Source organism: Megascapheus bottae, chromosome 29 (genome assembly GCF_031878675.1).
Source record: "Megascapheus bottae isolate mThoBot1 chromosome 29, mThoBot2.hap1, whole genome shotgun sequence".
NCBI classification, from domain to species: domain Eukaryota; kingdom Metazoa; phylum Chordata; class Mammalia; order Rodentia; family Geomyidae; genus Megascapheus; species Megascapheus bottae.
The window spans coordinates 8,680,390-8,692,305 of NC_143537.1; the positions used below are offsets into that span (position 1 = coordinate 8,680,390).

General features: G+C 45.9%; 1 protein-coding gene across 2 annotated transcripts in view; it reads left to right on the forward strand.

Annotated features, from left to right (window-relative positions):
* Positions 1 to 9,073, forward strand: part of Rnf130 (ring finger protein 130) — an 89,146-nt gene extending 80,073 nt beyond the window's left edge. The window contains exons 8-9 of one of the 2 annotated variants that reach the window (XM_090320865.1): positions 3,860 to 3,947; positions 4,080 to 9,073. In XM_090320865.1, the coding sequence (XP_090176991.1) occupies positions 3,860 to 3,947; positions 4,080 to 4,140 (149 nt within the window). In that variant the 3' untranslated portion in view covers positions 4,141 to 9,073. Of the gene's footprint in view, positions 1 to 3,859 lie in introns of both variants that reach the window. The other variant, XM_090320867.1, reaches the window with a different exon arrangement.
* The last annotated feature ends 2,843 nt before the right edge of the window (positions 9,074 to 11,916 follow it).

Consider the following 11,916-nt stretch of genomic DNA (forward strand, 5'->3'; position numbering starts at 1 on the left):
CACACACACACACACACACACAATTACACAATTGAAAATACAGACTAAGAGGAGACTTTGATACAGATTTAAACACAAAAGAGTATATTCTTGATCTGTAACACAAGTCAAAAAGAAGAAGAAAGGGTGGGGAGTTTGGCCTAGTGGTAGAGTGCTTGCCTAGCATGCATGAAGACCCAGGTTCGATTCCTCAGTACCACATTCATAGAAAAAAGCCGGAAGTGGTGCTGAAGCTCAAGTGGTAGAGCTCTAGCCTTAAGAAAGTCCAAGGACAGTGCTCAGGCCCTGAGTTCAAGCCAAGGACTGGCAAAAAAAAAAAAGAAAACAAAAATAGACCAGGGCATAAGAGTCTTCTGATAATGGTGAAAAACAATATGTGTGCAGTTCAGGTTATAGAAGGCGTAGGGATACCACCCCATGGTAGACACTCTAAGAGATCCCTAGGTTCAGTCCCTGGCATGCACACACACAAAACTCAAAGTCACAGAAGGAAAAGAGAGAAAGAGGCATAAGCAGTATTTGAAGAGATAATGACAGATTTTTCTAGAACTAGTATGAATTAATGCACAGATTGAAGAAGTTCTATGAATAGTAAGCATAGTAGATAAAACCATGCCAAGACATCATAATAAACCCACATGGCAGGTGCTCTACCACTTGAGTCATACTTCAAGTCCTTTTGCACTTTGTTTGGGGATTTAATACATAGGCAATACTCTTAAGTATTCAGCTTAGGTTTGGGTGGGGGGTTGCCAGTCCTGGGGCTTGAACTCAGGGCCTTGGCACTGTCCTTGGACACTTTTTGCTCGAGGCTAGAGCTCTGCCACTTGAGCTACAGCACCACTTTCAGCTTTTTCTATGTATGTGGTATCAAGGAATCGAACCTGGGTCTTTGTACATGTTAGGCAAGCACTCGCTCTACCACTAGGCCAACACCCCCCCCCCGATTTTTTTTTTAATTTGATAAAAAAGCAATACATATTCCAACGGAAACTGTAGTTCAATTTTGACCTTTCCACAGGTCAAAATATGCTCTCAAAATTCTGGGCAGTAACAGAGCTCAAGCTTCTAGTCAGCCACAAACTCACAGCCAGTCCTCTCCCTTGTCCGCTGTGAGATCAAGTACATTAGATACTCAACACTTTAAAGTAGGCTTTATGTTAGCGGGTTTGCCCAGGGTTTGCGGGTGTAAGTAATGGTTCTGAACACATGGTAGGCTAGGCTGGGCTATGATGCTCACTAGCTTAGGAGTCTGTAATACATTTTCACCTTCATTCTGTGGCTGAGTAATTATCCTCTGCACAGTTTATTCATATATTCGCCACTGGGTGGGTATTTCAGTGCTTGATACATTTCAGCTCCTGTGAATACTGATGCTGGTGAATATTGATGAGCAAGAATATGCATGCATCTTTGTTTCCAACCTCTATAATGTGTACCTGGTAGTGGAATTTCTGAGTTATGTAAGTCTATAGTTAACTTTTTCTTTTCTTTTGGTGCTAGTTCCGGGGTTTGAACCCAGGGCTTCAGTGCTATCCCGGGACTTTTTTACTCTTCCATTTGAGCCATAGCTCTGCTTCCAGTATTTTGTTGATTAGGATTAGGTGATTTGAAGATGAGGGTCTCATAGACTTTCCTGCCTCAGCTGGCTTTGCACCTTAATCTTCAGATCTCATCCTCCTGAGTACCTAGGATTACAAGCATGAACCATCAGTGCCTGACTTACATTTAACTTTGGAGTCCCCAAACTGTTTTCAATTCCTCATCAACACTTGTTAAAATTGTATTTTAAAAGTATACACATTTGGCCAGTCATTAGTACCAGGAGGTTGAGGTCTATCTTTAGTAGACAAATCTGAGAGATTCTCATCTCCAATGAGCAAAAGGCTGGCTCAAGTGGAATGGTAGCTCAAATGGTAGAGCTCTGTCCTTGGTCAAAAAAGCTAATAAGCAAGACCAAAAGATTAAGCCCCATTAATCGCACAGGCATTAATCTAAATACCTCAGTAAGCTCTGGAATTGGCAAAGATTTCTTAAATCTGACACAAAAGCACACACTTTAAAAGGAAAAAAAATCAATAAATTGGACCAACATTTTTAAACTTGCTCTTTAAAAGGCATTGTTATGAAAATAAAAAGGCAAGCCTCAGACTGGAAGATAATGTTTGCACTATCTGACAAAAGAGTTGGATCTATACTTTTTAAAATCATAAACAAAAATCTCTTCTACTCAGTAATATAAAGACAACTCTCTTATTTTTTTTCAAATGGGCAAAAGATTGGAACAGAACATTTTCCAAAAGAAGATATGTAGGAGGTTGGGCGTGGAGCTCAGTGGAAAAATGCTTACCTGGCGATGAAGCACCCTCATCCATCTCTCCTCGCTCAGCCCCCTCTAAGGGGAAGAAAAGCAGTTGGCCAATGAGTACTTGAAAGCTCAGTGTCATTTCATTAGTCATCTCTGAAAGTCAGGACCACAAGGAGAATGACTAAAATTTAGAATAGTTAAAAATGCCAAAGACTTTATATTAAGAGTTGGTGAGAAGCTGGGACTTGCATGCACTGCTGGTAAGCATGTGAAATGGTACAAGTACTTTGGGTGGGGGGGAACAGCCTGGCACTTTCTTTAAAAAACGAAGCATACACCCCCTCTCGTCATCCATTTTCCCCCCCCACCCCATGTGGAATGAGACATATGTTCACACATAGCCTGTGCCCAAGTGTTCATACCAACTCCCTTTTGTCAGAGCCAGTCTATGCTCTATGATTCTATATTTATACAAAATTCTTGAAAGAGGTACGCTGTTTCCCCGGTAATTGGAATAAGATGCTGAGAAGGGAACCAGTGAATCTGAGCGAGTAATGGATGAGTATGTTCATATCTTCATTCTGGTTCATTAGGCATATACATTAAAATGCACGGACATTTTATTGAAGAACAATTATGACCTAAAAGCTGTAAAATAATAACTGGTTGTGCCAAAAAGGAAACATAAAAGTATAGTCTAGTTCTGAATAATCCAAAGTCAAATAATTGAATGCACACCTACACTGTGATCCTCTAGTTTTGCTCCCCACCATAACTCGAGCCATAGGCACTTGACCCAGGCCCAGTTATGAGTTGAGACTTTTCTGTCTGTGCTGGCCTCCAATGGAGATCCTCCTACTCTCAGCCTCCTCAGGAACTGGCCTGCAGGCATGAGTTGCTAGAGTAAGTGTAAGTAGAATCTTTTGAAAAGCACCAGCCAGCTTTGATTTTTTTTTTGGGGGGGGGTTAGTCATAGGGCTTGAACTCTGGGTCTAGGTGCTGTCCCTAAACTCTTCAGCTGAAAGCTAGCCCTCTACCGCTTGAGCCACATCACTACTTCCCAACCTTGATTTTGAAAGAGCGACAGTGGTAAGCCCCTTAGGGTTCTCGAGGAGGGAATAGATGTTTAAAGTGTGCTTACAGAAATGGGGAACCTGCTCAGTGGTCGGCTTGATTGAAAGATACCAACATTCCTTTGCCTTTCTGTAATGATAAGAGGCCCTAAAAGAGGGAAGTGTGAGAAAAATGACGATTCAAAGATCTTCCACAGCTGGGCGTGGTGGTGGTGTGGTGGCTTACCCCTGTAACCCTAGCTACTTAGGAGATCAGAGGATCATGGTTCAAAGCCAGCCCAGACACTGAAGTCTGTGAGACTCTTATCTCCAGTGAACCACCAGAAAACTGGAAGTGGGAGAGCTCAGGGACCGTGCCTACGCCCAGAATTCAAGTCCCACGACCAATCAAAAAATCCTTCCACATTCTTTTCTCTGAAGCCCCGAGGGACATGCAGGCCGGTGACCTGGGCTAAGTCTATCCTCATTTCTTTTTCAGGTGGTCATTTCTTTCACCGAAACTCCTTGTCACCTCGGAGCGTGGTGTATGAAAGTGAATTCTCTACAATCGAGCCTTCTTTGGACATGTATGATGAGAACAAAACCTGAGGGTTTGGTTTTTTTTCTTTTTGAAAAAGAAAAAAGATGGGCTGTTGGGGGTCACTTCTTTTGTGATTTGATTTTGTGATCACCTTTCTTATTTTGTATTCTTCTGTCAGCGTCTATTTGGGAAGAATGGCAGCGCTTCTGAGCACAGGTTGGGGTTCAGGGTTAAGGTGAGGCTTTTGAGGACAGCGTGATGACCCAGGAAAACCTCACGGTACCACATAACCACCCCAAGCCAGCCTCTGAGCATGGGCACCCAACAAGCCTGGTGGTTTCAGAGAAGAGACAGGGCCTGGGGGTAAGAGTTGGGAATGTGTCCCTGAATGATCACATGTTGTTCTGTGTCAGGGTGACCCTGGGCTTTTAAACTACTTTTTACGATCCTCACTTACTGTAGGTAACACCTCCTCCTCCTGCAGAAGCCAACCTCGGCACCTTGATCTGCTCTGCTGTATCCTGTCTCCTGTTAAACTTTTGGTTAAAGGGTCTCTGGCCACAGGGAGTTGAGAGGAAACCTTGCCTCCCTATAACTCTGATACTCTGGCCACCTTTGTTTTCTGCCAGAGCTCAGCTGGGCACATGTAAGCCAGGAAGCCAGGGGCAGTGCATGAGGTGAGACAGTCATTCACTTTGTCTGTGTTGAGTATGACCTGCGGGACAAGTGTTTAGCCACTAAACATGAAACCCTCCCACCCTCCCCGCATCACTTGGTAGCCACTGAGGTTTGTGTACGGGGAGGCGGCATGAGGAGCCCGTCCTCTGGGCACAGCCGTCTCACAGGGAGCACTGCTAGCAGCTGTCAATATCAGGATGGATTGGGATATTTTACTGAGATCAAGCCAACTCTCTGCTGCTGAATCCAACTGAGAACCCCCTCTTCAGCCTTCATTGTGTGACCCAGTCTCCCCGCGAGCCTCAGTACCAGCAGGAAGAAGGCATGGGAGCATCCGCAGCTGGGTTCACAGAAGAGGATTTGGAGGCCAGTGTGCTGGACATCTGGACACATGTGCTCTTCCCACACCACCCAGGATGACATCAGGTTAACCCAATTGAAACCAGTCACCTGTAAGTGATCCCAGCATGGGACCACGACACACAAATGTAATATGCCCACCTTTCTTGCGACGGCCACACCTTAGGTAGTTCAGTCTTCCTAATTCCCTGAGCTGTGCAGAGGTGAGAAGGACTTTGGATGGGAAGCCTTGGATGAACAGCAAATCACGCAGACCCATGAAGGAGCACCTGCCACCTTTCTGTGAGTGGTTCCTCCCCTTTCACGGCATCTTTTCTTTGTAACGTGTTGCTAAGATGCCTGGGACAGGGGCCTGCCCCTCTCCCTCCGGAAACCAGCCTTTACAAGCATGGCAGCAGGGTGAGCAGAAGCATCTTATCTTCGTAATTAGGGGTTGGGACATGGCAGATCTTTAAGGTCTTAACTGCTTTTCCTTTTTGCTGTTTCCCAAGGGTCTTTTTTCTGCCTGCTTTTCTTTTTATGGTCTTTGTACTATATGACATATTTTTGATAAACTGTTTTGAGGAAAGCATCGTTTGGAGAGACAGGTCTGTCCTGCTGGGTTCTCCAAGAGAGCACGTGCCGGGAGATGCAGCGGCAGCTTGACTGAGCTCCAGAAGCACATGTGTGCTTGTTGGCTTTGGCTCACCAGACAGATATGATCATTTATTTGATTCTGATTACTGCCATCCTGTCCCTACCGCAGGCTTGTTTCATTCCTCAAGCTAAAACTTCAGACCCCTACGCAGCATTTTCTTCTGAATTCGGCAAGTCTTGCAAAGACATAAATGGTAAACACTCTGGACAGTGTCTTCATTAGAAAGCCATAAGATTGCTTGAGAAGAAACTTTAAAAAGTGAAGCCCCTAAAATATATCTGTGGATATGATAGCTGAGTTTCTTGGAAATCTAGGACACATGTTCACTACAGAAGAGCCAAAGAGGCTTTCTCCCAAGGAAATTTACTCAGAATAGTGCTTTAGATCTCAGCTTGACTCCCTGTTCCCTCAAAATCAGGGCCATCCTCTGACTCAAGAGTGTCAGGAGGGATGGGCACTCTTCCTCAAGGTCCCAGGCTTCACGAGCAGAGTGGATGGAGTTTTCTAGCTTAGATAACAGCCTCTGCTGGCAGCTGTGCTGAAAGGGACCCCAGCCTAGAGCCAGTGACATAGCAGCTCTCCATGCCAGATTTGTGGGGACACACTGGCCCCTGTCTCTGAGCATCTCAGTGGTCAGTGCTGACGTGGCAGGCCCAGCCAGAGCACAAAGAGTAGTTTCTTTTATTACAGGTATCTCGATGTTGCAAGTTTTAGCACCAGTCCCAGTCAGGAAGTGTATGATTACCTTGAAGCATGTTTCTTGGGGGACTATTTAAAAAAAAAAAGTAGAGCCAAAGAGTGAGCCTCTTTACATAATAAACCCTCCATGGACAAGCTGCTCTGACTAAGCCTGTCCCCAGTCTTCGCCTGCCATACCTTCAGGAAAAGATAGTTTTCCTTTCCTGAAGTCCAGCTTGAGGTCTCTGGTGCTGCTGCCACTGCCGTTGCAAAGGGTCCCTCCAGAGTTGCTGTCTGAGACAGGCTCTACTACCTGATAGTATACAAGGTTTCATAAGCTTTGCTTTTTTGGGGGGGTGGGTCAGTCATGGGGCTTGAACTCTGGGCCTGGGCACTGTCCCTGAGCTCTTCAGCTCAAGGATACCGCCCTACCCTTGAGCCACAGCACCACTTCTGATTTTCTGGTGGTTAATTGGAGATAAAAGTCTCATAGACTTTAGTTCCGGGCTGGCTTTGAATTACAGTCCTCAGATCTCAGCCTCCTGAGTAGCTAGGATTACAGTCATGAGCCACTGCACCCCGGAGAGCCTTGCTTCTGAATGGAGGCACCATTACTAGCTGTACTCCATCTCAGCTCCTCTGCTGGTCTGTGGGCCTGATCTGGAGGCGCATCTGAGGCACTTCCCTGAACAGCTGTACAACCACTTGACTGAAACTAAATTTTGAGCTGCCCTGATGAAGCAACATCCCTAACTGCCAAATGATGAAGTCAGCAAGCTATTAAAAAAATGACTGAATTTTACTCACTTGAGGCATTGTGTGGGCTTCAAAGGCCTTCTTATGTTTTTATTGCCCCTCACATCTAATCCAGTACTTTCCCTGATTACACTCAACACTACACTGATGGGAGAAAACTCCTGAGTTTTTTTCTCTGCTGTAGTTATTACTGTTGGGGCAGTGGCTCTGCCACCAGAAATGAACTGTTCGTCATCAGTGTCAAGAGACAGAGACAAGGATGTAGCATTTAGAAGGAAAAGGCAAGACAGTTCATTATGTCCACACACCTTTATTCAGTTCTCAACTGTGTGCCCAACACATGCCCTGGGTGTTCAGATGAATCCGGTGATCATGTAGACTTGAGGGGCTGTGGCTGGGGGTGGAGGGGACACCTCAAGGGTACAGTGAGTCTTAGCAAACACACACACACACACACACAGGACCAAAATAAAAGTTTGGCCATAGGAGTGGGAGCAGGACCGAGGTACCAGGTGGAGGCCAGAGTTCTGCTTCCTGAGCTGGAGAGACATTGCCTGGGAAAGGTTAGGCGCCAGTCTCTGGAAAGAGACCACATTGAGCCTCAGGCTGTGTGAGGAGGGGAGCAGGGAGGCGCTGCCGGTGACGGGCCCAGCTCCATCTGATTGAAAGGAGGGAGCCAGATGAAAGGGAAGCCAGGTTTTAAAGCTCAGCAAGAGTATCGTCTTGTTTTGGCCTTGTGAAGAAACTTCTACCCAAAGCCCTATGGGAAAAGGATGAATACAGAATATACCCTGGATGTGGCCATGACCCCTGCCCGATGATGGGGAAATACCTTGTGGATTCTAAGTCTTCTTACAGCTCAGAGGACTGAGGAAGTCAGCTGAAGGCTGCTGTGTTTGGAAGTGATTTCTAGACTGTCCTTCTAAAGCTGGACAAGCAAAACACACAGCGCCCCTGGGCTGTGCCTTGGGGAAAGCTCCTCTGCAGACCAGGTGTGGCTGGCAGGCTGGCTTCTCCTCTGCCCTCAGTCATGGTATCTCAAGGTCACACCAGCTTCTGGGAGCTTGGAAATGGCAGGCTGAGGCTGGGGTGGGGGGAACAGCAGGGAAATCCTCTCTGTTGAGGTTGTCTTGAAAAATCCAAGCAAACTGAAATTGGAAGGAGAGATCTCGGCCAGGCGGGTCTCCCACGAGACACGGCACCTGCTTTTCCACTGTGACCCCACTAACCTGCAGTGCTCACAGGACCAGAGGGCACCTCAGCCACTGAAGGACACCTCCATAGCCAAGGCTCTGGGGGATCCCCAGTCTATCATCTCTATTTTTCTGTCCTGAGAATCACCCCAGGCTCAAGCCATTCTTTTTTTCTGTTTTCTTCACTCTGACTTGGGGAAGAAAGAAGAGTCTTTACGACAGGAGGGCAGAAACACCTTTGAATCTCCTACAGCTTGAATATTGGAATTTTTCCAGGGTTCCGGGCTGCTGGACTTGCCTCTGGGCTCCCTCCAGTTCTTCCTGGTGGCCCTTCCCCAGGCAGGCATCCTCAACACTGGCCCTGAAGTGCCTCAGACCGGCGGATAGCATAATGGAATCACTTGTCCCAGAAACCCAGTTGCCTGTGGACCAGAGCTGAGGGTGTTGGACTAACATGGAAGGGCTGAGCGCTGGAAATCACCAGCACCCTTGCTCCTCCAGCCCCCAGACCCTCTCGTGTGGGATTGCTGTGGGAATCCACTCCCCTCCACTTGTGCAGTAGATGCGTGCAACGGGGAGGGAATGTGCTGGTCACCCAGAAAACCCACCTGGGTCTTCCCCTTTCCCTCACCCCTCCATGTTCTCTGCCCTTTCCACCCTCCCCTCCTTACTGCAAGAGTCACACATGACTGCCCTGATTCCCTTTTTTTAAAAAAATATAATATTTGATTTAATGTAACATGAATTCTAACCTGCTTTTGGAATTATCCTTCATCCACAATTGAATCCAAGCATATTGACATTGTATGACGTTAAAAGACTTTTCTAATGACTGGAAGGTACCAAACCACACTACTTGATTTTTGTTTTGTTTTTATAGAGGGATGGTTAGATCGATGATAACACCCCAAGCCATTTCTCTCCCTCCAGATGAGCAAGCTGCTCCTGCTGAGTTAGCAGCTGTGCTCTGTGGGCCTGGAGGAAGATGGAAAGGGCTCCATCTCCCTTCATCCTCCCTGGCAGCCCTGCCTTGCTGGCCAGTCGAGCTCGAAGATGGTTTCCCTTGGCTGGTGCTTGCCAGAATCTCAAATCCAGTCAAGAAGGGAAAGCAAGATGGACACCAGACTGGCTAAGAGAAGTATCTTGTTCCTGCACAAGAAAGTGAATTGGTTTAACACCCAGGCCACATATGTTACAATGGTTTCTCCCCTGACGCTCCATCGCTTTTATACTCATAGGAAATAGTGACTTTTCCCTTTCATACTTGGGTCTAAGAGCCCCCTCTCACTCCGGGTTCCTGCTAACTATGCACAACATCTCAAAGGATGACATACATAACTATTTTTCTAATGGTAGCACAGGTAATTTGGGGGTGGGGGAGACTTGGTGTTTTCAGAATTGTGGCAGGTCACCAGGTGTGGAAGCATCTGAAGTGATGGAATGGCCAACTATGCACTTGAACTTTCACTCACCTTTAGAATGCTTGTGCTAGAAAGAACACACACCAAATACCTGAGAAGCCAATTAATCACTCACTTAATTAGGGGGGAGGCTCACTGTTAGTGTGGGGGGAGTTACCTTGTCTAGAACATATACATGGATGTACAGTGTGAGCTGATTTCCTGACAATCAGGTCTTTCTTATCAGTCCTTGGAAGTGTTCTGGGCAGCACAAACTCTGAGTTCCTTATGATTGCTGTAAGTATAACTCCATAGTGAAATTGTATGGTATATACCTATATGCCAGTAGTGTATACCTGTATGTGTGGAATTTGCTAATATAACCATTTCAATAAAAATCTGTTGAAAAAGCTGCTTTGGCAACATGGAATACTGTCTATTAATGGTGACATGTGAGTGACAGAAAACGCAGCCCAAACTGGCTAAAACAAAAAGGGAACAAAAGCTGAAAAACAAAGCTCAGGCACACGGGGGAGACCTAAATTGGGTATGGTGTGATTTGGCCTGTAAATACTCACATTAAAACACAGCTGCCAGCTTTTTGGTGGTATGCCCATACCCCATCTACTCAGGAGCTGGTTCTTCCCCTGGTGGTCCAGGCCAGAATGGCATCGCCCAGCAAATACCTTGCATAACAGAAAGGAGAAATGGATGTTGGGGGCAAAAGCAGCCAGTGTCTAGTATGTGTAGAAAAGAGCCAGTGCCATAAAGTCTGGATATTAGTACCACCTCTGCCACAGACTAGTGAGGAGTAGCTAGTCATTTCACCTATCTCAATTCAGCTTTATCATCTCTAAAGGAGAAATCATACAATACCTACCCAGTAGAGTTGATGTATGAAGGAGAAATTAAATTTAAAATAATGTAAGCAGGAGGAGCCGGGTACAGTGGCTCATGCCTGTAATCCTAGCTATTCAGGAGGCTGAGATCTGAGGATCAATGTTCAAAGTTGGCCCAGACACTCAAGTCCATGAGACTCTTATTTCCAATTCACCAGTAGAAAACCGGAAGTGGCATTGTGGCTCAAGTGTAGGGTGGTAGCCTTTAGATGAAGAGCTCAAGTACCCAGCCCAGAGTTCAAGCCTCATGACTGGAAAAAAAAATAACAATGTAAGCAGTAGGCTTATATCCACATAAAGAATTCCTAATGCAACAATAAAAAGATAGTCCACAAAGTGGAGTGGTGGCTTGGGCAAAAAACTATGGGACAATGCCCAGACCCTAAGTTCAAGACCCAATACTGGCGAGCACACACAAAGACAATCAAATCTAAAAACGAGGGAAAGGTGTGAGTAGGCATTTCTCCAAACAAAATAGGGCCAGAAAACATAAGAAAAGAACTTAACATCACTAGTCAACAACCAACAGCTATAAAAGTAAAGCACTGCTTGCTACAACATGGACACATGTTAAATTACAGTAAGTGAAAGAAACTAGCTTACAGAAAGCTATATATTGTGTAGTTCCATTTACATGAAAGATCCAGAACAGACACATCTGTAAAGCTAAAAGCAGATACAAAGTTAGTAGGGCCTGGAAATGAGTCAAGAAGAAATGGGGACTACTGACTGCTAGGAGGTACAGGGTTTCCATTTGGAATGATGAAGAGTTTGGAATTAGGTAGTGACCCTGGTTGCAAAGCTTTATGACTATATAAAGCCTCTTGAAATCATGTATTTTTATTACATGGGTGAATTATATAGAATGTGAACTATATCACAAAAAAATAAAGAGGGACACAAATAGGCTCAGCTCATACTAAGTGCTTGATTAACGTTTTGTTTTTTTCTTAGAATAGTTTTCCAAGGGTTGCCAGTAATCCTAGCTACTCAGAAGGCTGAGATCTGAGCCTCGCTTGTTAGAAGCCAGCTGGGACAGGAAAATATGAAAATCTTATCTTCAATTAACCCCCAAAAAGCTGGAAGTGAAGGAATGGCTCAAATGGCAGAACACTAGCCTTGAGCAAAAAGCTCAGAGACAGTGCCCACACACAAAAACTAAGCAAAAAGGTCCCAAGGGTCGTCTCCAGGCCGGCAGCGTCAGCATCACCTATGTGCCGTGTCTTTGGGATGAGGTGCAGCAGTCTGAAGGGCCTGGGCCCTGTCCCTTAATGTCAGCACTCTACCACTCACACCACAGCTTCACTTCTGAGGGGGGGGTGTGCGCTGGTCCTGGGGATTGCACTCGGGGCCAAGACTAGGATGGCAGATCTCCCAACTGTGACCTCCAACTCCAAGGCCGCCCACCCACGAG